General features: G+C 36.6%; 2 protein-coding genes across 4 annotated transcripts in view; one reads left to right on the forward strand and one right to left on the reverse strand.

Annotated features, from left to right (window-relative positions):
- Positions 1-844: 844 nt before the first annotated feature.
- Positions 845-11,149, forward strand: LOC140162420 (caspase-3-like). Its single transcript, XM_072185650.1, has 8 exons — positions 845-975; positions 1,767-1,812; positions 2,332-2,444; positions 3,723-3,887; positions 4,604-4,841; positions 7,636-7,812; positions 8,300-8,409; positions 9,728-11,149. Exons 1-8 carry the CDS (start codon positions 925-927, stop codon positions 9,875-9,877), a joined length of 1,050 nt encoding a protein of 349 aa, XP_072041751.1. The 5' UTR covers positions 845-924; the 3' UTR covers positions 9,878-11,149.
- Positions 11,150-17,108: 5,959 nt separating this feature from the next.
- Positions 17,109-27,639, reverse strand: part of LOC140162422 (epoxide hydrolase 1-like) — a 32,632-nt gene continuing 22,101 nt past the window's right edge. For 2 of the 3 annotated variants that reach the window (XM_072185652.1, XM_072185653.1), the window contains exons 8-9: positions 20,249-20,456; positions 17,109-19,272 (exon numbers count right to left, since the gene is read on the reverse strand). In XM_072185652.1, the coding sequence (XP_072041753.1) occupies positions 19,047-19,272; positions 20,249-20,456 (434 nt within the window). In that variant the 3' untranslated portion in view covers positions 17,109-19,046. Of the gene's footprint in view, positions 19,273-20,248; positions 20,457-22,251; positions 22,458-27,639 lie in introns of all 3 variants that reach the window. The other variant, XM_072185651.1, reaches the window with a different exon arrangement.

A 27,639-nucleotide genomic window follows, 5' to 3' on the forward strand; every position in this document is an offset into this window, starting at 1 on the left:
GTCTATGGAGCAGTGTAATACACATAATCATGCATAACTCGCAAACGCAAAATCGGAATCAACTGAAATTTTGGGAATAGGCTTTTTTCGTGGATATGTACTGAAAAATGTCATAAAAAGAGGATGCTAGGATCACGAAATCCTCCTTTAAGAGTAGAGGAATGCTTTGGTATAGTTTTTAATAAGATCAGAGCAATTTTGAAATTTGACCCCTGTATGACCTTTTCCCGCCAAAAACTACCTTTCCACCGAGTATATTTTAGTATATTTTTGGTATGATGTTCAGGGGACATCTTTAAAAAGTATAAAAGTGAAAAAAATTCTGTTGCAATTAGTGGTGGGTGACACCACTAATTTGTTTAGATTGACTGGACTATAAGTGTAGTATAGCCAAATGATTTAAATCGGGCCCTTCAGCAAGTGCCCGTTATAGAAGCATATAGGCGTAGATCCGAAGGGGAGGGGGGGGGGATGGCCCCCAATATTTTGCCAGGGGGGTGGCCCATGTTGACGGGTGTATGTGGGTTTCTGACCAAATTAACCTCATATTTGGCCATTTTATCGTCAAAAGTGCAAAGTTTCGCGCGCTTCACGCTTTTTTGCACCATATTTCAACAGTTTAGCTTCAAAATGGCAAAATGGCAATTTTTTTTCGCGCGCATTTGTACCATAAACTTAATCTGTCGCCAAAAGGTGCTGGATTCGCTATACATCAAGATTTTTTTTCCAACACATCCCCCTAATGTCAAAAAGAAATCTATGCCACTGGTTAGAAATGCCTAAACTAAACAAATAGACTTCTCATTCTATATTTGCCGCAATTTTGTGCTAATTCCAGAATTGACATCACAATGGCATAACAATTTACAAACGCTTTTGGAAGACTATAGTCAGTTTGTTTCGGGCGTCGTCTTGACTTCTGCAATGGGAATATTGGTGATACTGGTTGTTCAATGCAAATCAATGTCTAAAAAGGTAGGTTTTATTAAATTTCGGACAGTGGCAGGAATTTTTTCCGGGGTAGGACATGGGGGGTGGGCAAAGTGAATTTCAGAGGGGGGAATCAACTTTTGCGCAAAATCCCTCAAAAAGTGGAAACTTTCTTAATTTTTGGTTTTTACTGGGGGGAACGGGACTGAGTTCTGACTGGATGGGGGGAGGGGAATTTGCCCCCCATGGTACCGCCTCGCCACTGATCCCGGGGGAGGGCATACAGGGACTTCACTGTTAAAGTTGCACGGTATTACTCTTGAAGGGAGAGCGTGGTATAAATGGAAAGGGTACTTGCTTTTAGTGCATGATTTCCCGGGTTCAATTCCCACTGGTGGAGATTTGCTGGGATATTGTCTGAAATTAGTTGGCAACCTCTGTAGATTAAATTCAAGTTCCCACCCTCCACCCTGATTTATTTAGAATTGGGTGAATGAATCATGGGATAGGGAGGGGGTGCCCGGCTCCTGTGTGCATCTAAATTGTATTATTATACATCCATATCTGCTGCTTCAATATTGTTTTAAATCATTAGAGTATGTGGAGAGATTGTTTTCCTTAATTCTTTACATTTTTGTTTTTATTTCTTTACATCTATTTTTATTATCATTATTATTAGTTAGGCCTATTTCTAAAGGGCTGCATTCCTGTTAGTCTTTGTCTGCATTACAGCATAGCGGGTGTAATTCAACATTATACAAATCACATAGAAATAGGAAAAGTTTAGTATTCGTATTTTTTGTAAGTAATGGAGGAGAATTTGCTTTCTTTTTCAGGTGAAAATAACCAGAGCCAATATGCCCAGAGGGACTGATTTTACGGGTAAGTTTCAAGAAATGAGGAAAAGAGAAGAGCAATGATGAAAGCATTTATACAAAGCATTTCCCAGAAAGACCTCAGTGGCGTAACTATAACTAGGGTTGGTAGTGCGGTAAGCGCCCGGGGCAAGAACCAAAATTGGCGCCCCCCCCCCCCCATCCGAGAATATCTTAGACACGGGCAGTGGCGTAGCTAGGGGTTGTGGCACACTGGGCTAAGGATGCATAATGGCGCCCCCCATTCTTGAATTTTGGTTACTAGAAGTTGAATTTAGGTCTTAAAATGTTCTTTCAATTGATTTTGCGCTGAAATGCGCGAGAAGCGCACACAAATTTTGACTTTCATCACTTGGAGCTAAGGGGCGCAGAATCCATGTTGAAGTGGTCAATTTGGCGCCCCTAAGGATGGCGCCCAGGGCACATTGCCCAGACCAGAACCATTCAAGAACTGAATTACTGATCAGCCAATTTGCCAAATAGGACATTGACATGAATTTTTCATTGTTTTTGTTTTATTTGACAGAAATGGGTAATTTGGATGATTTGATGGAAGTGGAACCAGATCATGATGGTTTGTACACATCACAACATGTTAAAGCCGCTAAACCAACAGACGAACAGCTACATGAAAAAGAGGTACCCCCCCCCATTCCAGCACTATTAATACAGCACAAATTTTTTTGCCAATTGAAACACAGCTAAATCCTAATCCTTTAGTTAGTCCTAACTGGCAATGAAAGTAAAATGTTAATATTTGGCCAATTTTTGGAAATAAGGGCTAAAAACATGCATTTTTAGGGCCTTTTTCTTATTCTGTGACAGTTGCAAAACACATTTGCCAATCTTTTTCATAACCAATTAGCAAAAATAATGTATAATAAATTATGAGCTAAATCTTACCATATACTCAAGATTTTGAATGCTTAGACTTGTGCCAAGTCTTACATTTGTGACTACAATTGTAAGAAAACATGCAAAATTGCATGTTTTTGGATCATTTTTTATTGCCAGTTAGAACTAACTAAAGGATTAGGATTTAGCTATGTTTCATATCTGGCAAAACAGGATGATATTCAGTGGGATAGATTTCTTTTGGACATTAGAGGGGGTGGGGGGGGGTTGGTTTGGAAAAAAATTCTTGAAGTATAGTGAATGCACCTTTTGGCGACAGAATAAGTTAATGGTATAGATGCGCGCGAAACGCACAAAAAACTTGCCATGTTGAAGCTAAAATGATGAAATTTGGTGCAAAAGTGAAATAAATTCGCGAGAAGCGTGCATAAATTTGCCCTTTTGGGGCTAAAATGGTCAAATGTGAGGTTAATTCATGGTCAGAAACACACATACAGGCATCAACATTGGGGGGATGATTGTATGGACCATCCCCCTGACAAAATATTGGGGCGGTTATCCCTCATCCCCCCGGGATCTACGCCTGTGATAATATTTTTTTTTAATACAAAAAAATTAGTGCTGTATTTTTATGGAATGGGCAGTAGGTACAAACAATTTTAAATGTCAAAACACTAGAAAATTGTAATAGAAAAACATATGTTAAGTCATAACAAAACATGCGACTACTCCATACACATGATTATGCTTATATAATCGGCAACCGTAAGAGACTCAAACTTAAAAGTACGTTACGTACATCCGAATCAAGTTCCATACAAAATTAACACTTTTTTTAGAGCACGGCGCATCAATTGCTTATGGTTCTGCAAAAGTTTAGTACCGTAATTTGTCACGTTTAAACTGCATTTTATTCAGTGTAAATCCTCAGAACAATAAAATGCTTTGATTGCCTGTGTTTAGTCCTGGTTTTTGCTTGTGCGTTAATTTATTTTGAATTGCTTTGTATGCATAGAAAACCAAGAAAATAATTTTTAACTTTTCAATGTTTTTTTATTACAGAATTATTCAATGTGTAAAAAGGTCAAAGGCCTGGCTTACATCTTAAATAACTACGATTTTCCTGATCGACCTCGCAATGGTTCGAAGCTCGATTTTATCAACATGCAGCATCTATTCAAGGAACTTGGGTACCATATTGTAGCCCATGAAAACTTGACATCCACGGTAATTACACTAAAAATTTAATACCCGTAAAAACTCGATAGTTAGCATATGTGCTTACTATCGAGCGCTTTTAAAAACACGAAAAGGTCTGGCGCTTTTCCAACTGAGCTAATGGGGTTGAGACACACATTTGCTGGTTTATTTGATCGTATAACTATATGTTTTGCTCAAAACACTTTACACTTTTGTGGACGGGGCTCTTCATGTTTGGCATATTTAAAAAGCGCTCGATAGTAAGCACATATGCTAACTATCGAGTTTTTACGGTATTGTGTTAATTTATATTTTGCTTTCCTTCATAATGGTTAACACAAGAATTACAATAATTATAAATAGCTTCATTTGAATACTATTCATTATTAGCGCTTTTCCAACTGAGCTAATGGGGTTGAGACACACATTTGCAGGTTTACTTGATTGTATAACTATATGTTTTGCTCAAAACACTTTACACTTTTGTGGATGGGGCTCTTCATGTTTGCATGTTTAAAAGCGATCGATAGTAAGCACATATGCTAACTATCGAGTTTTTACGGTATTGTGTTAATTTATATTTTGCTTTCCTTCATAATGGTTAACGCAAGAATTACAATAATTATAAATAGCTTCATTATTTGAATACTATTCATTATTAGCACAAGAATTGAAGTTGATCCCTCATAAATTTAACATTTTCTTTCTTCATTTCTTTTTTAATAAATTTATCCAATTTCCAGAAAATTCGTGAATCCATCAAGAACTTTGTCACCAAATTCAACGAAGCTGATGCTGATTACAGTTCTGCAGTAATAGTGTTAATGAGCCACGGAGACACTGGATATATAAGGGGTATCCCCGGGGGTACAGACGAGAAAGATGTATATTTGAAGGAAATCCAACGAGAATTTGAAGGGAATAAATGTCCTAAGTTACAAGGAAAACCCAAGTTGTTCTTCATACAAGCTTGTAGAGGGAGTAAGTATTATTAAAGCATATACGATTTCGGTCCAATTTTAAGTTGGTTATTCTTTGCCAAATTATTATAAAAGTTTTAAGCTTAACTAACTATGAGGTAAAATGAAAGAAAACTCACTTACTATCTTAGCCGGTTAATTGTGGTGTTCTATGGGGGATTTAAGGTCATAATTATGACTTTAATTCAAACTTGCTCTGTAGTCCTGAAAATACAATGAATTTGGCTAAATCCAATCCAATTTATAATAAAAAAAGTTGCTCCAGTGATAGTAAAACCACTTCAGATAATTTTTAACGAGTCTATTTGTACTGGTAAAATACCTGACAGTTTTAAAGTAGCGAAGGTAATTCCACTATATAAGAAGGATGATAATGACTTGTTTTCGAATTATCGACCAGTATCTGTTTTACCAATTTTCTCAAAGATTCTGGAACGACTTGTCTTTAACAGGTGCATGTCATATTTAGATCATCATCGCATTTTATACAAACGTCAGTATGGTTTTAGGAAAAACCACAGCACATATATGGCAGTGATTGACTTGGTTAACAAAATTACTGAAGCTGTTGACAATGACAATTTTACAGCAGGTGTCTTTTTAGATTTATCAAAAGCATTTGATACTATAGACCATACAATATTGCTTGATAAACTCTATCACTATGGTTTTAGAGGTATTACACACAAATGGTTTGAGGATTATTTGAGTAATAGAAAGCAATATGTTTATTATAATGGTGTTTCATCTCAACAGCAAAATCTTACTTGCGGTGTGCCACAGGGTTCAATACTGGGTCCACTGCTTTTCATCATATACGTTAACGATATTCACTTAATTACTGATTCACTTGATGTGATTTCATTTGCTGATGACACCAATTTATTTTACTCTCACAGTCAGTTTAATGTTGTTGAGGAGGTTTTCAACAAAGAGCTTATTAATGTGAATAGTTGGTTCCAGGTAAATAAATTATCTGTCAATGCTAAAAAACTAATTATATGTTACTCAGTACCAAGAAGAACACAAAACCCGAGTACAACTTGTTACTCTTTCTTGATTCTGACATGCACTCTACAGCAAGAACACCGCTTGAAAGAGTGCCAAGCACTAAGTTTCTAGGTCTACAAATTGACCAGAATATCACTTGGAGAGAACATATTGATAATATTGTAAAAACATGTTCAAGAAATGTCGGTATCATTAATAAATAAAAACTTCCTCCCACATGAGGCGTTATATACATTGTATTGTTCGTTGATATTACCGTATATCAACTATGGTATTTTAGCTTGGGGATGTGCATGTTCATCATACATAAATGATCTTTTTAAAATTCAAAAGAGGGCACTTCGTATTATAAGTGCAAGTGATTATAGAAGTAGCACTAATCCCTTACTGATTAGGTATAATACTTTAAGTGTCAGGGATATGTATACATTTGAACTTGGTTTATTTATGTACAAGCATGAAAATGGATTTTTACCAAGTGTTTTTGATGATTTGTTTGTAAAACAGTCTAAAATCCATGACTTAAACACCAGAAATAAAGATCGTCTGAGGCTTCCTTTTATCAAAAGAGCTTTCTGTGAAAAATCCATCAAATATGCAGCTACTAAGTTATGGAATAATGTTGATAACAGCATTAAAAGTTCACCATCAATCAATCAATTCCGCCATGTATTCAAAAAACATCTTATGCAAAGTTACTATTAACTCTTATTGTATCTGGTTTATATGACCACATTGGATATTTATATTTTATATTACTTATTTGTGTTGTGCATTTTCTTATTTACTACTGTTAACTGTTATTTTTTTATGTATTTAGGTTAATTCATATCAAGATATGACAGCTTACTGTTACTTCATTGAAGTGACAGTCTGCTGCCATGTCAAATGATGAATTAACCAATCAAGGGATCACAGATTTTCAGGCCTCTCCTTGGCCTTTCCTGTGATTCCTTCACTCTCACTTATATTATGATTTTGTATGTATTCTAGCTCTTTGTAATTTGATGAGTGAAAAATAATAAATGAATGAATGAAAAAATGTAAGGTGGGATATATGCAACTGGTAAACATTACAAATAATGCCAAAAAATCCGGTTTGAAAAAATTACCAAACTCATTTTAAAAGATTGTGCCCTGGCTTTAAGTATACAAAATAAGCAACCATTATTTTGTACTTATGTATGTGGTGGAGGGAGAGGGGTGCCCGGTAGCTACCACCCCTTCCCCTCCCCCTTCAAAAAGAAAGGAAGAGAAAAAAAATGTCGATATTAACCCCCATTTTGCCAAATTTTCAAAATTCGGAGTGGGCTTCTCCCTCGGGATACTCCCTCACAGTCAGCCCGTACGCAGGATTTTTTTTTTTTTTTTTTCTGATTTTGAAAAAGTGGACCTTTTTTCCAAGGGGGGGTGGCGATTTGGTAAAAAGTGCACTTTTCCTCAAAAATTTGGACCTTTTTTGGCCAAAAAAGCCTAAAACCCCCTGCGTACGGGCCTGCTCACAGTGATGTCGTAGCATCATAGGGGCAGGGGGGCATGTGCCCCAAGCCCAATCAATTGCAAAATTTAGAAAATCCCATAGGAAAATTGCCCAAAAATGGCTTGTGCCCCCCCCATCCCCCCTAGTGCCCCCCCCCCGCATGGCCGGTGCCCCCCCCCCCCCCCTATGATGACCCACGCTACGCCACTGCTCCCACAGGTTCCCTAAAAATGCTTAATACTATATATAGCAATTGAAAATATATGACTTACTGTACTTAAATCAAACATATTAATTTTTTCAGAAATGATTACTACAACATCATCTACAGAGACGGATGTCATAGACCACGATAGTTCATTTACATCCTCATCCCCTAGTACTGAGACTACCGAGGCCGATACAATAGGTACTGATGATAATTTTGCTAAGGATGTTCCTGATAATGCTGATATGCATTTTGCGTATGCAACAACCGAAGGTAAACTACTTTTGATTGCAGACTAAACAGCAACTATATGTGAACATAGATCAAGTTGTGAAATTCTAATAGTGCACTTCTGGGGTGCACTTACAGCTCAACAGCGAGAGAGGAGAGGGAAGGGGAGGGGAGGGGACTAGGAGAGGGGAAAGGAGAGCATAGGAAGCGAGAACGGAGCAAAGGAGAGAGGAAGGAGAAGGGAGAGGAGAGGGAGGGGTCAGAGCAGAGCAGCGGAAAGAAAACAAGAGGAAAGGAAAGAAAGAGAGAGGACCAGGGATAGGAGATGGGAAAAGGGTTAGGGTTTATGGTCAGTAGGGCCTGGGGTATATAGGACAATCTTGTAATGAGACTAGTAGCGTTGCAGTCTATTCAGTAACTGCATCCATTTAATACCTTAAAGAATGGAAAACGAAAGGGAGAAAAGAAAGTATGAGAGACAGAGAGTGTGAGGATACAATTGACTCAATTTATTGCTATTTCTTTCTAGGTTTTCTTTCTCTGCGCAGTAAAGTAGATGGTTCTTGGTTTATTCAAGCCATAACAGAAGTGTTTTTGGCTCACGCCCATGAGGAAAGTTTAGACAATCTTATGAACAAGGTATGTGTGAAAGATAGTGTGGAAGTCAGTTTGAACAAGATAGTCCACTATTTTAATCCATTTATTTTAATTATAATATACATTTGCTTGTATCCCCTTTTTTTCGACATTATAATATAGAGTGACATAGGTCTACGAGGGGGTATCAAAAAGTTTTAGAAATCGCCCAGAAGTGAAAGAGTATATCAATGAAATTTTGTCAGTGCAATCACTGGTCCTTATGTACATTATGGTCAAAAAATGGTCTCATAGGTATGTTTACTTTTTTACAGGTGGCACTAGATGCCAATAACCCGCTGCCCCAGTTACTGCGCATAAACTGCAAGATTGAGAAAATTGAGGCAAGCAGCATTATTAAGATCCTGCTTTTGAAGGGTTGCAGTGCCTAGAAAATTGATGATGAAATGAAAGTTATCTTTGGTGGTGATTGTGATTTGTGATATGTCACTGTCGCTTTTTGGAAAAGGAATTTTTATTTCATCACAGATTTTCTGGCCACTGTAACCCTTAAAATGGAACTTAATCATGCTGCATGCCTCAATTTTCTCCATTTTGCTGGTTATGCTGTTACATAGGCAGGTAGTGACATCTAGCTCCTGTAAAAAAAGTAAACATACTTATGAGACCATTTTTGCACCATAGTGTACATAAGGACCAGTGATTGCACTGACAAAATTTCATTGATATAGCTCTTTCACTTCTGGGCGATTTCTAAAACTTTTTGATACCCCCTCGTATATATCTATAATTGGCGGTCACACGGCTCAAAAAAGACAAGGGCCATGGAGACTTCCCCAAAATAGCCATTGAAAATTAAATTACAGGTGCATTTAGTAATAGAAAAGCCCTGGAAAGGAACAATTTTGAGGCTTATGCTCAAAATAAATGGGGAATATTGGTATTTGGACCCAAAATCTTGAAATAGTCCTTGAACGTCTTTTTTTAAAAAAAAACTTTTTCTCCAGGGACAATGGAGGAACAAAATAAACAGGAACTAAAATGTATTTTATATTTGGAAATTTTTGCCAAAAACAATGGCAATATATTAATGTTAACAATAAAGCAGATCCAAATTTCTTGAAAATATTCACAAAAAGTCACTAGGAATTTTGTGTTCAGACATTCAGAAAATCACCCAAAGACAATTTTAAAGTGTAAAATTATCAGAGTGTTTCTTTTTATCATACAAACCAATGTTTCTTCTCTTTGCCCTCCCTCTTTCTATAAAAGTATATTATATACATGCAAGAAAATTAGTACACACCATTCTTCCTCATATTGATGACTACCATGTGAAATTTTTATCTTCTTCCGGCAGGTTACAAATCGTGTATCAGGATTAAAAGGGAAATTATATGACCCTCAGCTTGCCAAGAAAGTAATGGCAAAGCAGACACCAGAACGAGTTAACAGGATGAGAAAAACATTTTATTTTCTACCAAAGTATCCACCCACGTATATTAAATAGCAGCCGTATGTTAGGCTAGGTTATCTCTGGGAAACTATATGACCCTCAGATTGCCAAGAAAGTGATAGCAAAGTATGCCAGAACAGGTGAACAGGATGAGAAAAACATTCTATTTTCTACTTAAGTATCCACCCACGTATTAAAAAGCAGCGACGTTAGGCTACGGTATCTCTGTTAAACTATATGACCCTCAGACGACCAAGAAGGTGATACCAGGATGGGCAGGGTCAACTTGATGAGGAAAACATTCTATTTTCTACCAAAGTACCCACCCACGTATTAAAATAGCAGCAACGTTACGCTACGGTATCTCTGGGAAACTATATGACCCTCAGTTGCCCAAGAAAGTGATGACAAAGCAGCACCAGAATGGGCAGGGTCAACAGGATAGGGAAAGCATTCTATTTTCTACCAAAGTACCCACCCACGTATTAAAATAGCAGCAACGTTACGCTACAGTATCTCTGGGAAACTATATGACCCTCAGTTGCCCAAGAAAGTGATGACAAAGCAGCACCAGAATGGGCAGGGTCAACAGGATAGGGAAAGCATTCTATTTTCTACCAAAGTACCTACCCATGTCATAGCAGGAATGTTATGCTCATTATCAATGCCTTAAACAATGTGTGCAATTTCACTAGACAACTTGAGTTCTCTCTAGGTGAGGATTTCTATCTGTCATTGAGGGCAGAGGTTACCATATAAATAGGTTGTCTATCGTCAACGGACGTGCATTACACAAATGGTCAATAACCTTGTGCAATCATACATTTCATAGGAAGTGACCATTGCATGAGACAATAATGGTTGTCAAAAGTTGATATTACCAAATGTGGTACTAAACTGAGCTCAAAAAGAAACTTATAATTTTTTACAACTTGTGAATCACAAGGTCATATCTTAAAATACTGTCAATCAAAATGACCTTAATACTCTACTCAAAACACATGTCAGTAACCAAGCAGTTGTCCAACTGACACAACAGCAAAGTGCACTGTCACGGGACAGCTTCCTGGACTTCCTTCACTTTCACAGCCCAACATTTGGCACCCAGGACAAAAAATCTGTGAGAATGCACACAAGATCCTTGCACAGATGATAAAACGGTGCTGCTTTCTGCTTTTCATACACTTTTTTCATGAAACAGGGCTGGGCTGTGAATGCGGTCCAGGAAGCTGTCCCATGTCAGTGCATTTTGCTGTTGGATAACTGCTTGGTTACTGACATGTATTAAGAGTAGAGTATTGAAGTAAATCTGTGTGTAATTTTGGTTTTGATGGACAGGATTTCAAGATATGACCTTGTGAAAAATTATAAGTTTCTTTTTGAGCTCAGTTTACCATGCGACAGGCATTACTTGAGTTACTACCATTGAGTTGGTTCAAGAAGACGGTCAAATTATAAAGCTGTCTGCAGCTGGGTGAAGTAACACGCCGAACGCAAGTTGTTTAACGGTGGCAATGGTCAAACATGATTGAATCCTTTCAACAACAAAAACAAGCTAAAGATCAACTAAATTCACATGATTATTCAAGATTTTATGAGGAATATGCTTTGTTCGGCTTATAAGGTGGAAATTATTGGGTTTTTGTTACTGCATGCGTCAATAAAGTCCCAACTCACACTTGCGTAATTCACATAAGCATGCGCCATTCAACGCACAATTAGAGTAAGCATTGTGCCCAACTGCGTGCATGACATTCTATATTGTGTTACGAGTCCTATTTTTTTCCGCCTTATATAAGCCGAACAAACTTTAGTCATTGCCACTTCACAAGAAGATCGGTGATTTCTCTTTTTATATCAGTAACAAATTTAAACTACAGAATAAAATGGCAATATCTAGCAGCTTCCTCCAAAATAATGAATTCAACATATAAAGCGTTCATAAGTTTCAGGCATGACAAATTTTACGCTCTCATGTGTATTCACGCTTCCGTAAACTTACGTTCGTGATATATGCTACTGTAAAAATGTGGATTCATTCACCTCGTAAGGTATATTGCTGAAAGCGATCGATGGGCAAATGTGATGCATGCTGGGAATGAAAAGGCCTCAAAAGCTATAGAATTTGTCACCCGAGATCGCGAATTTGAGCCCGTTTCCTTCCCATCCCAGCATGCATCACTTTTGCCTATCAATCGCTATCAGCAATACACCTTATGTACAAACGTTGTTGAATAGTACATATGGGCGCTAGCAACATACTGAAAACAATTAAGGTAAAACACAAAATACAGTTGAGTGATTTCAAAGCAATTTTAATCAATTATTGCTAATTTACATTTTAAAAAAGTATAAAAATATAATTCTGATCCGTTGTCAGTTTAAATCTGAGACTAAATTGAGCTAAAAATAACTAACACCATCATTTTCTGTTTCAAATTATTGAACTTAGACTTATTATTATATAGTTTGATCAGTTCGTAATCGGCTGGAATTGTTAGGCTTTTACCACTACGCCGAAAAGTACACCAATGTTTAGAGTGATATAGTTGGCCTATCAATCTATTTTGTGTTTGTTAAATAAAGTAGGTAGAGTACCGTAAAACCTCGTCTACAAGCATATATAGTGTTTTTGATGAAAGCTAAGTTCATATGAAACTAGCGTAAATATGCCAATACAAAATATTGGTCTTACAATAATACTTGTTCGTATATGCTTGGATCTGTCATTTATTTGCTCAAACTCCATGATGGCACCAGGATTATTTTCATCACAAGCACTCTATATGCTTGTAGATGAGGTTTTACAGTATAGCAATTTGAATTGATAACATCTCTGGTGAGATGTCACAAGACAACTCTTGAAATAAAATATATTGATATTAATCTGCGATGTTATAAGGCCCGCCGATTACCAGCTGATCAAATTATAGTGTGTGTATTTGCCAATCCAGAAATATTACATACCCACAGTACCCAGTCATGAATGTGTATCAATGGATGCTACATATGGCTATGATAATGTATATATGGGCAAATGCTAGAAATCTGATACCCCACTGATACCTGTATGATGATCAAAGATATTCCAACAATAGTACACTTTGCTTGCTATCCGAGGGGCGTCGCAGTTTGCGAACAGGGCAGTTCTCAAATAGGGCCCCGTTCGCAAACCGACCCCTCGAATAGCAATCGAAGCGAGATCATCATACCGGTATCAGAGTAGCAGCACACAGGACCTGTGCTAGGTAAATGCCTGCACTAGTACGACTTTTGCCTTTTTGATGGTACAAAAAATGTCGTACATGGTGATGGTGTCAAATTGCCGCCAAGAAATCAGACAGCTTGAAGAAACATCCAGGAAAGGATGTGAATAATTTGATATTTTAAATACCTGGATGACTGAGAATATACACAAATATAGTGATGGTGTTAATTATTTTATGAAAATTCCAACATTGTACTGTTTGGTCCAAGATAAGGTATCCAAGCATCACCACAATACAATGTGATATAAACCTATATTAGAAATACACTGCAAATTTTTATATAAATGGCAAAAAATTACCAATATGGCCGCTGCTGTACTGTCCCACTCACCTTACTACAAGCAAAATTATCAATTTGTACTTAAGCATTAATATTTGTAATAAAAATATCCAAAATGAAAAAAATATCCAAAGGAATTTGATGACACTATATAATTTTATATTTTTTAAACAAATTACAGATTGAGTACTGTTCAATCTATAGATGAGTTGACCTCAATGTTTATCAACAAAGGCAAGGGACTGGTATATTTTTATGCTTGAGTGGACCCAATGCAACCATTACACTGTTCAATAGTCGGCGGGAGTTTTAAAAACACAAGCCCTGAACAAAATATGATGCGCACGCATACTGTCAGGCAAAAAACAATGGATATTGTGACGATGCGTGCGCATACTGCCAGGCATTGACATCAGAAGTCAACTCATCTATAAACAGAAGATATTTCTTTGGTTACATAATTGACAAATTATAAAATATTACTATTTCTCAATAATATTGTTACATTACACTTATTTCAGCTGTTGAATAGTTGGTATTGTATTACTCATACATAAATTCTAGATAGTTCATTGGTTAATATAGAGTCTGCAATTCTCAGTTTGGTAAATGTTAAATTCTGTGTTGTTTTCCGTTTTCTTAAAATAACCATAAAAATTTACCCACCCTAGGGAAATCCGATTTTTTTCATAGTTACAGTATTAAAAAACACTGAATCCAACATGCTACTTGGTGTGATTTGTGCATGTGTTACCTCATGAACTCACCAATTAAGTTACGGGTAAATTTGGATAAAATTCATTAAGCCACGGCAGAACTTGGTGTGTACATCGTAAAATATGAAATATTCTTGAAATGTTATTGAATTTATGTATAAGTGATATAAAACAAATTTTAACTGTAACTTAAATTTTAACGGTCTCAAATTTGTGTAATGGTCAAAATATTATCACTTGGTGCTGAGATAGTAGTATACCTAAGGTATACTAGTCTCAGCTTGGTGAAAGATGTATGCTATTGTTCCATCAACAATCCATTGTGATTGTATTTTGACACTCGCACTCATAGACAGTTAATGTTTGTACAGGCTGTATCAAAATGTTTGGTACTCCTAATTTTTGATGCCCGGTTTTGATGCTTATGAAAGAGCCTGCATTTTAATATGCAGCATTTGATCATCTTGTATATGTTGAAATGACCACAATAATAGCTCTATAACCTTTTAATACATAAATCTACTAATTAGGCAGCTCTTATGTTGAGTTTTGATGTGACAGTTTTGTTTATAATCACTGAAAACTGATGGATAACAATCATTTCGATACAGCCTGTATATTCTTCAATCTTTGGAAAAGAATTTGTTTTAAATATTGCCTACCTATTGTTTGTTCAATGGTATAAATATATAAACTGTCAAGTTTGGGAAAATCTAATTTGACATAGTGCTCAGTATATCTATTTCAATTGAATTCAATATTAATTTTGTATACTGCATGTATACACTATTTATCATTAGCTATAATTACTGAGAATTATAAAGACTACTACATAAAGCAGCTCAATGGTACATAAATGTGTTTTGGTGTTTTTTTGTCACTTTGGACATAAAGTTAAATTATCTTTGATTTTGAAAATATAGATGTTATATTATCTTGCAATAAAGTTGAAAATAATCATAGCAACATAATTAATTCAGCTTTTTGAAATTATTTTGTTGAAAAACTATATATTTTTTTTAAATGTCACAATTTGGTGGCTGTGTCATCATAGCATTTGGCTATTCTAGTTGAAATCCCTACATCCCCTGGAAGACATGACCATAATCTCACACAGAGAGTGAATTTCAAATATAGTTACCTGAATGGGTGACTACATTTAAATCTATCTACACCCCCTATGTGTGGGATTAAGCTTGCAATATCTTCCATAGGGTGTATGACTTTCAACTGGAATAGCCCATTTAACTCATGTTGTCATAGAAATGCTTGATACACTCTTCTGTACTTAAGCCACACGCATGATGACACTATACGCCAATATTCCTGACGCACCTATATGTGACTGTGAGATAATCGCAATGCAGTGAATTATAATGTTAAAATTACATAATAGGTAATATGCTGCCACTTTGCATTAACAGGTGCTTAAGCCTTTGGTCAGTGGGAAGCAGTGAGAGAGTTGCGAGTAACTAGCGAAGACCAAAATATGAAATGTGACTTTGTTTTCTCACCTTCTCTCACTGATCAAAGACAGACACACCACTTAATTCAATTTGGCAACTTATTGACTTATGTAGAACTTTTCAGTGTGTTAAATTTACTGTACCACAATCACAATCAACCATATTAAAAAAATAATATATATGCTCCAGATATTCTAATGTTGCTTTAGCAGTATCCTCATGATATGAATACAACACAATAAAAAAAACAATCCTGATCATAGGATTGACTAAAGTATCATGATTTTGATTTTCCTCACAAAATATATTGACATGATTTGATAAACTGACCTTTGAACTCTCCATTCCAAATTGTTTATAATGAGTATTTCATTGGAATGAATACAGCAGTACATAATGTGATAGGATTTCAAAAGACAATGTGTGTGGTGCTAAAATACTGTTAAAACCAAGTGAAAGACATCTAAAATAAAAACCAATCAGGAGTGTGTTGGATTCACAAACCCCGGAGTGTACACGCGCAGGTATCAGGAAGTGTACGCAGGTGTTCACCATGCTGTGTTCATTCACATGAAATTCTTACTACAGTAAGGTATAGCCTAAGTACATAATCCCTCTACACCAGGCACAAAAAGAAACTCGTCAGTTATATTCATCCTTGCTGTTCAATAACTTGATAATTTTGGATTATTCTGAAATATAGATTTTGTTAATTGGACCTTGCTTTCTCATTTGACACCCTGTTCGTGAAAAACGAACAAGAATTGACCAAGATATGCACCTCCAAAGCCTCAAACCCCAAAATCAAAAGTTGCATTTTCAACGATTTTCAATGGGAACGCATCGTTGTATTGCACACAAGCACCACAGGCCAATCAATAAAGCACACAGTGTAACAGGCACAATTGAATCGTTAAAATTGCAACTTTTCATTTTGGGGTTTGAGAGTTTGGAGGCGCATATCTTGGTCAATTCTTGGTCAATGTTCACGAACAGGGTGTCAAATGAGAAAGAAAAGTCCAATTAACAAAATGTATATTCAGAATAATCTAAAATTATCAAGTTATTGAACAGCAAAGGACGAATATAACTGACGAGTTTCTTTTTGTGCCTGGTGTATATTGACAAGAGCACATATACATATAGATGATGCCTAAGAGGTAAAATTTACCCTTGTACCTGAAGAGCTACAATCCTGGAAAAAGGTCTTGAGACACTTTACTACCATGCATTAAAATTGACTCCCTATCCCCCACATACAATGTTGATTGGAGTCATATTGTTAGCTGTGTTGTTGGGCCTGTTAACGTTGGTGGGGGGGGTGTTGAGGAATATGGCTTCAACGAGGGTTCAAGCTACATGCACAACATTGTTTGAAAAACACCAAGTAAAAAAATACATGATTAGCGATGAAAACAATGATCATGATGCACAAGTTACCCAACACATTGTTTCCATGATTTGCAGAAGTAGAGTGAAAATATTATTCTATAAAATCATTGATATTGAATCGCTGTTTATACTTATATAATATAATAGCAGATCTAAATCTAATATTGCTGATAAAGAGCATTTAAGAGCTGCAAGTAAAATACAATTTCTTTGGTATAATAGCAGATCTAATATTGCTGATAAAGAGCATTTAAGAGCTGCAAGTAAAATACAATTTCTTTGGTACATATCAACAGATTATCAGAGTTGGAATGTTATAAACAAATAGATTAGACCAGGCATTACATTACGTTTTGTTACCTGGAGAGATTTGATCATGTCCCACCTCCTTTTTCAACCAAATCGACGGTAATAACTCTTGTAGTGAGGAATCAACATTTAACCACAAATTGCCTCAGACAAAACTCACTTCCTGGGAACCAAATAACACACAAGGTCATTTTATGTAACTCAATGATCCATTTGTGTTATATACTGCCTCTAGCTATAATGACATACTTGTGATCTGGTCAACTCATTGACAGATCCTACCATCAGGAGGGAATTCAATTTTTGATCAATTCTCTCCAGGTAGTGAAATGTAAATGGGAGATTTTAGACTGATTCATTTGCAGTGTGCATTTTTTCTGAGAATTGTTTTTTACAAAAATATTGGTAACAACATGTTTTAAAAGCATGTGTTGAAAGAATTGTGTAATTAAATCTATAAATCAGGTGCAGTTTTTTTGGTCCTCATGTGACAATCCAATATGGAGGATTGCCCATTGCATTACAAACTACATACATGTATAGTGTGTCTAGTCTCAAGTTGAGAGTAACGTCATGTTGAATTTCGCAGATTTGTATCATGCCCTCTAACCTTAACCTGTGAGATGTATACATGTGCGTAGAAGGGCGATTTGTCCGTACATTGGCAACTCAGCCTTATAAACGCACTGATTTAAATCTGCCACAGCGAAATCCAACATGGCATTACTCTCAACTTGAGACAAGACACACTATAGGCCATACAGATTCAGACCCTCCTTGTCTAACTTCTCTAATCATAAATCATGAAGAGTTCAGATTCAAAATGCAATATACATAATTGCTGCCCTGTGCTAGTGTGATTTTATATTTTGGTGTACCATATTCATTCCAATAGGCGCCCAGGGCGCTTAACAAAGTCATTATGGGTGGGCGCTTATTTTTTACATGGTTTACCCAATTTTTTCCTAACAGGCGTTTATTAGAGACAAATTTACATACGTTATAAAAGGGTCCTGAGACGTTCCAGTAGCTTTTCTGATGCAGAAAATATATTGCATATTTATACAGGACTTCTAATCCCCTAGCTATTTCACTGTATCGACGTCCATCCGTCACTTCAACATTAATGGTACCCTTTAGCAGATTGAAAATACCCTGGGTGGACGCTTATTGGGGCATGGGCGCTTATTGGAATGAATACGGTACATGTTTATTTTTTTAATTGATACACACTTTAATAGGCTATTCCAGTTGAAATCCATACACCCCCAATGGAAGTCATGACCTTAATCTCCCACACAGGGAGTGTAGATTTCAACTGGATTCACTCATGTCTTCCGTATGGGGTGTATGGATTTCAACTGGAATAGCCCAGTACTGTATTCTTATTGATTATAATCCTCCCTAATTTGTGATTACATGGCATCTCATTACATAAAATAATATAACAATATTAATACAAAATATACACAGGGCAGCACTTATAGTGGAAATTTCAATGAACACAGCCTGACATAGCGTGATGATTTTTTGCGTACACTCCGTGATGTACGCCAGTGTGTGACTGTGCGTACATAACGCGGAGGTGAATCCAACCATGCCAACGCACTCGTGATTGGTTAGTATTGTATCCAAGGTTGTGTGTTCGCATTGTACAATGTAGTTTAATCATGGTTGGATCGAATACAGCTGTTTAAAGCTGTGTTCATTCAATTGAAATTCCCAGTATAAATATAAGCCATTTTGCATCTGATTTCTTCATTATCCCTGAAAGGAATTCAAACAACTACATCATGGTCTTACGCCCTTCTCTACTTTATGTATAAAATTTCTGATTTCTGTTGCCATTAGTGCTGGTTCTTCAAATACAGCAAAGTGTCCACAGCTTTGCATTGTGGTATACTGTACCAGATCTTGGTAGTGACTCTTAGCCCATGGTTCAGGTGTCCTGGCTAATTCACCTGGGCAATCAGTTATTCCAGAAGGCACTTTGATTGGAGGTCGGTTAGTTTCAGAGCTGGAAGAGAGATAAGAATTTTAAGGGTGTTGTAGTTATCAATCATACAGTTAGCATTATATCAACCATGCATAAATTTTAGACATTACCATTTATCAACTTTGCCATCAGCCTCTGCGTGTGACAGTTTTTACCATCACAGTGCTGGGCCGTAGTGCGCCTGCGCCAAGCCGTGCGCTGACTCTTAGACTCGCCGATTTAGTTATGGGGTGGACCCCAAAATGTGAAGTAGGCCTATATCAGGGCAAAACATGGTGTTATGTCGATGAAAAAATGTATTTCCTACATTAAATAGTATTTTAGTAATAGAATTTATGTATTTAGTGATATAAAACAAATATTAACTGTCTTAATTCATGTAATGGTGAAATATAATCACTCGGTGAAAGATGTATTGTTCCATTCCACTCGCCGTTACGGCTCGTGGAATAACAATCCATCTTTCACCTTGTGATTATATTTCGACCATCACACTCATAGACAGTTAATATTTGTATACTATGGACTATTCTGTCAATTTTTGGAAATAAGGGCCAAACATGCTTTTTAGGGTGTTTTTTCGTATGCTGTGATGTGACAATCAAGCCCAAAGACTTGTACTAAGACTAATTTCAGTTCATGCATTTTTGGAAAAGACATTGTTTCATTCTTATAAATATAACAACCATTTAATTAAACTCAAAAAAGTGAAAATTAGAGCAAAATTTCAGCATATACTCAAGATTTTGAATGCTTACACTTATTCCAAGTCTGTGATTTTTGTGACTCGATTGTCAGAAACATGCCAAAAGAACATGTTTTTGGCTCTTTTCTCAAGAAATTAGTAAAATAGGTAACTTTTTCTTTATCTCCAGTTAGGACTAAATGAATGATTAGGATTTGATAATATTTTTTAACCCCAAAAATAAGTGCTGTATTTTTCTGGAATGGGGAGTAGTGAGCTAACTGGACAAACGAAATACAAAATGATACTTACAACATCGCTATATTTTCCTTGTAGAACCTCATAGATGATGTAATGGCCCCATTCATCCAATACAACATGACATTAGTCAACAATTCATCCGTCTTCCAGTTATCCAGACCACCATTATCCAGATCTATCCAGGCTGCGTTTGTCCATGTGGAGAACTTTTCCAGGATGTAGGCTGCTAAGCCAACAGGAGAATCATTCAGCCCATGACCTGCAGGAAAATGGAAAAATATCAGAACCCCATGAGAACTACCTGCCTATTGGTCAAAAAGAAGTTTTCATTATCAATTGGACCAATCAGCAACGTTGTTAGAATAATTTCACCATGCAAAAAAATGGGGTGAATTATTTGTAAAGCTCCATTCTGATTGGTGATTAAAATGAAGATATCATGTAATTGACCAATCAGAGGCAATGTTAGATCGGCAGGTAGCAAAATGTTGCTTTTGTTGCAATCGAAAGCCTGGTCATCCAGAATAAGTGATTCTTGCATATCATCTTACATTGGTTTGAGTAGCTTTAGTACAAGGTTTGAAACTGCATCTTTTTCTTTGAAAGGGTCACCCTAGCAACACATTATTTGGACATTGCCTTAAAATATTGTAGCAGAAATACCTGTGAAAAAACCAAAACCATTGGTCTTATTATATTCATCATCCTTTTTTTTTTTTTTTTTTCAATAGCACCAAGCCTTATTTTGTTATTGACTAGTTAAAACAGGTGCAAGATTAACCCTAACGCTATGAAATCTTACAACATCTTACAAGGAAACCACTCTGTGTGCATGCATACATGCCATGCGATGCGATGCCATTGCACAATCACCCTATTCAGGAGTCAAAAATACCCACCAAATCACTGACCAGGCCAGCGAAACCCCTGTGGCATGAGGTCCGTGATGTGTGCATGGCACTCAAGGGGTCCACTCCAAAGGTCAATTCCCGGGGGGTACCAAGTGATATCTTTGTTCATCTGCTCTCCTCTTTTGTTCCTTCTCTGCATTCCGATAGCAAAAAACTATGGTCCATATTAGGGTTATGTTGATGTAAGAATATACATGACCAGTGATTTGGTTTTTTCATAGGTCTTTCTGCTTCAATTTGTTCAGGTACTGTCCACGTAATGAATATTTGCATGAGGTATCAAAATGTGCAAAAAACTGACTGGGCTTCTTTTTGCTATTTGGTTCAGATTTTGACATGTCTTCCAAAAAGGGGTAGTTACTTTTTTGATGTGTTTATATGTGTGCCGTAGTGATTTAAAATTGTATTATTAAAGGGGCATTTCGTGATCCACAGCCTCATCCCCCCACTTTTCCCAAAAAAAGTTGAGATTTTTACATTACTGGATACCTCTGGCTACATAATGTTTATGTACCAAATATTTCTTGCAGATTAATTCGTTTAGCAAAAATATCGCCAAATTTAAATTTAAACACATTGTCTATGGAGCAGTGTAATACACATAATCATGCATAACTCGCAAACGCAAAGTCGGAATCAACTGCAATTTTGGAAATAAGCTTTTTTCGTGGATATCTACTGACAAATGTCATAAAAAGAGGATCACGAAATACTCCTTTAAGGCGAGTGGAATGGCAGGAGCCATTACGTTTCCACTTTCAGCCATTTTTAAACTGCAGTGCACTTTTTATTAATATTAAAGGTAGGTGGTCAGATTTTTTCATATTGTGTTTTGTACCTCACATTGTGGCCTATGCCAAAATAATCCAACTGTCAAATTTTGAGGTAAATTGCACTAGCTGTGTTGATATTGGAAGTAAAAATGTGTTTCACAGTGGCCCATAGAACGGAATGTGTGGTATCAAAATGAAAGTTTGTGGCATTTTCCCCCTCCCAAGAAAAATCATGCACATGAGGCGGAAATGACACCCCTTTAATCAAGCCTTGGGATTTCCTTTATAGGACCCACACCATTCCTCTTGTGTGTCAGCTTTATTAGTCTCAATATGCTCCCCTCCAACCCGCCTTAATAATAAGAAATACCGATTGTATCTGGCTTTGTTCCCTGCAGGTGAAAATATCCCATCTCTTCCAAAACATAGTAAAACCACGGCATGAAAGGCCATACTTTACTATGGTCACTCTCAGGTAGTATTAGCGACGGGAAGTAACTCCCGATAAAGATGCGTAATATGATTGGCGGTCCAAGTTGTCTCTGAGCAAAATTGACGTGAACGGCGAGCACATGTCTGAAGATAAATCAAACATGATCAAATAAACGTAGCATATACTTTGATTCATCCACAGTAGTTTGGAAGTGACGTTTGTGAATCGTGGTGTTAACCTAATCCCACATAGCAAATAAATGGGCTATTCCAGTTAAAATCCATACACCCCCGATGGAATATGACCGTAATCTTCAACACAGGGAGTGTGGATTTCAAATGGGGTAACCTGAATGGGTGACTCAGGCCCGTAGCCAGGGGGTGCGGGGTGTGACGTCCCCCCCCCAAATTTGAAAAAGTATACAAAATTTTCAAAAAATGTAAGAATTTGTGAGCATAGCAAGCCAAAAAATTTTAAGCTTTTTTGGTCAAAAAAGGTCTAAATTTGGGGAAGAAAGTCCACTTTTCACAGAATTGCCCATCCCCTAGGAAAAAAGTCCACTTTTTCAAAATCAGCACCCCCACAAAAAGTCCTGGCTACAGGCCTGGGGTGACTCCATTTGACACAACACCATAAAAACGCTGACGTCACTACCACTACTCGAGATGAGCCTAGTAATAGCTCCTAAATGTACACAAACATATACTGGTTAAAACAATACTTGGACAATATTCACCAGACTGCATGAGAAGTACATTATATCTTGAAAAATTAGCATACCCCTAGTAGACCTCAGTAAAGTTTTCTTGTTTGGGATCTGGTAAAAACCAAAATTACCTTGATTATTGGCTAACAATTAGTGTAAAAACTAAACTTAGCTTCATTATTGGCTAAAAATTAGTGTAAAAAAAACCCTACCTTGTTTATTGGCTTAATTATTGCTTAAAAATTAGTGTGAAAATAGTGAATTTCTATTTCCTCTACTACAAGGTACCCCAAAATTGTATGCAAATAATTCGCTTGTTTTAAATTGGAATAACAAACCTTTGAATATTGAATATTTAGAATATAATGAACCTTTTCATAAAATTTTTTTAGAATATTGAACCTTCAACCGGGGGAGGGGGAAGGTGTGGGGTGCTCATTCTTGGCAAACTTGTCCAATAATTGCTTGTTTTAAATTGGAATAACAAACCTTTGAATATTTAGAATATAATGAACCTTTTCATAAAAATTGTTTGGAATATTGAACCTTCAACTGGGGGAGGGGGAGGGGTGGGCGTTCTTGGCAAACTTGTCCAATAATTGCTTGTTTCAAATTGGAATAACAAACCTTTGTTTAGATAAATGAACCTTTCATAAAAATGTTTGGAATGTTGACACTTGAACCTTCATCCAATGGAAGGGGTGGTCTTGATTTCGGTTTGGCAAACTTGCCCAGGAATTGTTTTAACCCTTTATTACCACAAAGAAATGCTTGCTTGTTTCCTTCCTCTATACCGTATGTACAAAGAAGACAGTGTTGGTTGGACGGATTAAAATGAAAATATCTAAACATCACAGCCAAAACATGATAGGCCTAATATGCATAATAAGAGACAGTATAATAGATGTGAATTGAGATATTTCTCTATCACACTAAAGTTGAGATTTTTACACCACTGGATACCTCTGGCTACATAATGTTTATGTACCAAATATTTCTTGCAGATTAATTCGTTTAGCAAAAAATATCGCTAAATTTGAATTTCGTTCTGGTGCACCAGAACGAAATTACAACACATTGTCTATGGAGCAGTGTAATACACATAATCATGCATAACTCGCAAAAGCGAAAAATCGGAATCAACTGAAATTTTGGAAATAAGCTTTTTTCGTGGATATCTACTGAAAAATGTCATAAAAAGAGGATGCTAGGATCACGAAATCCTCCTTTAAGAAGAAAAAATAATTTGGGATACATGTCAAAATTCTGAAAGAATAAAAAACCTTCTAATAGTTTCAAAATTAGGGTTGGTTATGTTCGTCGAGGACAAGCAAACATTTTTTTGTGTCTTGAGGTAAATTGCATATAAGCAAATGACATGTTTAAAAAGTTTTCCCAATGTTTGAGAATTACATGTACCTACATTTTTGTTAACTTTACACACACATACTGTATGAATTACATTATTTTTAATATAAAATTTCATAACTAGTAACACAATACTATGACTATGAGCAGATCCATAAAGGAGAAAATCGGGCACACACCTCCCTAAATTCCCCTGAAACATATAGATGATTTCACCTTATGTTTATCAACAAAGGCAAGGGACTGGTATATCGATATGTTTGAGTGAACCCTGTGCAAGAACTACTAGCCTTACTGTGAACATATAGAAAATTAAGCCAACAAAAAAAATGATGCCAAATCAGCCCAATTTAAGCCAATTCTAGCCTCTGTCCTCCTAAGTGGAACATTTTCAAAATAAGAAGCAAAAAGCAACAAAATGTGTGAAAAATGAAAAAGACACTGAATGTAATGATGATCTACCAAAAAAACGTTGACAACGTAAAGAAAGCAGCAAGTTTAAAATGCCCCACCTCGGCTCACTTTTTGAAACTTGGTCCCATTTGTAAAACGTACTGATTTCCTGGGACTGATTTAAACTTAATTATAATATTATCAACTTCAAATATTTCCAGATGTGTTATGTGTCTTTAATGTGCCGATGCGATATTAATTTGTAAGATCAGAGAGGTTATAATCTTGCTCTTGCATGGTAAGCCAACATCCTATATATGTTTTGTTTTATAATATTAATTTCATGATTAATGATCGAATTAAATGAATAACAAGTAGGCATATAATACCAGTCATGCTATTATTAAAACGTTATAACTTGTTGGAAACGCTGTATTTTGTTTAAAAAAAATAAAATAAAAACGCCGATTTTGCTGTTGATGTTCAAAATGGGACCAAGTTTCAAAAAGTGAGCCGAGGTGGGGCATTTTAAACTTGCTGCTTTCTTTACGTTGTCAACGTTTTTTTGGTAGATTTCCTTTCTTTTTATGAATGAAGCCGAGTGGCTCCAAGCTTGAAAAGTCATCCGGTTCGAAGTACTCTATAAGACGAATAAAGCGAAAAATAGAAGTTTGAATAATATTATCCTTGATTTATGACAATAAAAAATACGACCTATAACTAAAATGTCCGTGATTCTTTGTAGCCCTGGGGCAATGTAGTTGGATATCCAAATTTCGCCGTTTGTGGTTCTTTGTAGCCCTGCAGGCAATCTAGTTGGATATCTCTAATGAGCGGCGATTGTTGGCGGTCTTTCGCGGTTCGTGGTATTCCTTTATTCTTCAAGCCCTGTCCTCTATCGGGGCTAATTTATTGTTTAAGCTTGTTGGATATCCATATTTCGCGGTGTGTGGTTCTTTGTAGCCCTGCGGGGCAATCTAGTTGGATTTCCAAATTTCGCCGTTTGTGGTTCTTTGTATATAGCCCTGCAGGCAATCTAGTTGGATATTTCTATTGAGGTGGTTGTTGGAGGTCTTTCGCGGTTTGTGGTTATAATTTTCCTTATCCTTCAAGCCTTGCCCTCTATCGAGGCTAATTTATAGTTAAAACTTGTTGGACATCCAAATTTCGCGGTGTGTGGTTCTTAATAGCCCTGCGGGGCAATCTAGTTGGATATTTCTATTGAGCGGCAGTTGTTGGCGGTTTTTCGCGGTTTGTGGTTTTAATTTGTAGGATATCAATATTTCAAGATTTGTGGTTCCTGAGTCCTGCGGGGCAATCTAGCTGGATATCCAAATTTCGCGGTTTGTGGTTCTTTGTAGCCCTGCGGGGGAATCTAGTTGGATATTTAATTTCGGGCCGCCCCCTCCTCTACATCCTGAGGATGCTTTTCAATAATTTAAATTATACGGTGTCAAAAATTACTATTATTTGGTATGATAATTTATCTTACCATGTTGACTTATATTGTTTGTTAAGGCAACTTTCGCGGTTCGTGGTTATAATCCCCCTAATCCTTCAAGCTTTGCCCTCTATCGAGGGCTAATTTATAGTTAAAACTTGTTGGACATCCATATTTCGTGGTTTATGGTTCTTTATAGCCCTGCGGGGCAATCTAGTTGGATATCCAAATTTCGCGGTTTGTGGTTCCTTGTAGCCCTGCGGGGGAATCTAGTTGGATATTTAATTTTTCCTTTAATTTCGGGCCGCCCCCTCCTCTACATCCTGAGAATGCTTTTCAATAATTTAAATTATACGGTGTCAAAAATTACTATTATTTGGTATGATAATTTATCTTACCATGTTGACTTATATTGTTTGTTAAGGCAACTTTCATGTTCGTGGTTATAATCCCCTAATCCTTCAAGCTTTGCCCTCTATCGAGGGCTAATTTATAGTTAAAACTTGTTGGACATCCATATTTCGCGGTGTATGGTTCATTATAGCCCTATGGGCAATCTAGTTGGATATCCAAATTTCGCGGTTTGTGGTTCTGTGTAGCCCTCGGGTAATATAGTTGAATATTTCTATTGAGCAGCAGTTGTTGGCGGTTTTTCGCTTTTTTTGGTTTTAATTTGTAGGATATCCATATTTCAAGATTTGTGGTTCCTGAGTCCTGCGGGGCAATCTAGCTGGATATCCAAATTTCGCAGTTTGTGGTTCGTTGTAGCCCTGCGGGGCAATCTAGTTGGATATCCCTATTGAGCGGCGGTTGTCGGTGGTCTTTTGAGATTTAATTTTCCCTTTAATTTCGGGCCGCCCCTCCTCTACATCCCGAGGATGCTTTTCAATAATCTAAATTATACGGTGTCAAAAATTACTATTCCTTGGTATGATCATTTATCTTACCATGTTGACTTATATTGTTTGTTAAGTCAACTGGACGTGACAAAATATCCTGCTATGTAGACATTAATTTGTTGCTAAATTGACTCGGCATAATAATATATTTCGCGAAGACAACATCCATTTTTGGTATGTCGACTTAGCATGATAATTTATCTTGCCATGTTGACTTGTTTGTTCAGTTGTCTTGGCGAGATATTTTATATCGTCATGTTGACATAATGCTGATAATAAGTCGACATGGCAAGATAATTATCTTGTCAAGTTGTGTCACATAGACGCTTCCGTACTATATATGCTTGATAAATGTTATTTGGATATTTTTTTTCCTGCTGGCCTTCCAACAATTTCCCACACCTACAGAGTGTTTGTAATCAACCTACCGGGACGGTATATGACAATTGTCATGTTCTACGATAGCTGAAGATGACAGAGAGTCAGGTCTCTGAATCGATTCAACAACCATTCATACA

Source organism: Amphiura filiformis, chromosome 10, assembly GCF_039555335.1.
Source record: "Amphiura filiformis chromosome 10, Afil_fr2py, whole genome shotgun sequence".
Lineage (NCBI taxonomy): Eukaryota > Metazoa > Echinodermata > Ophiuroidea > Amphilepidida > Amphiuridae > Amphiura > Amphiura filiformis.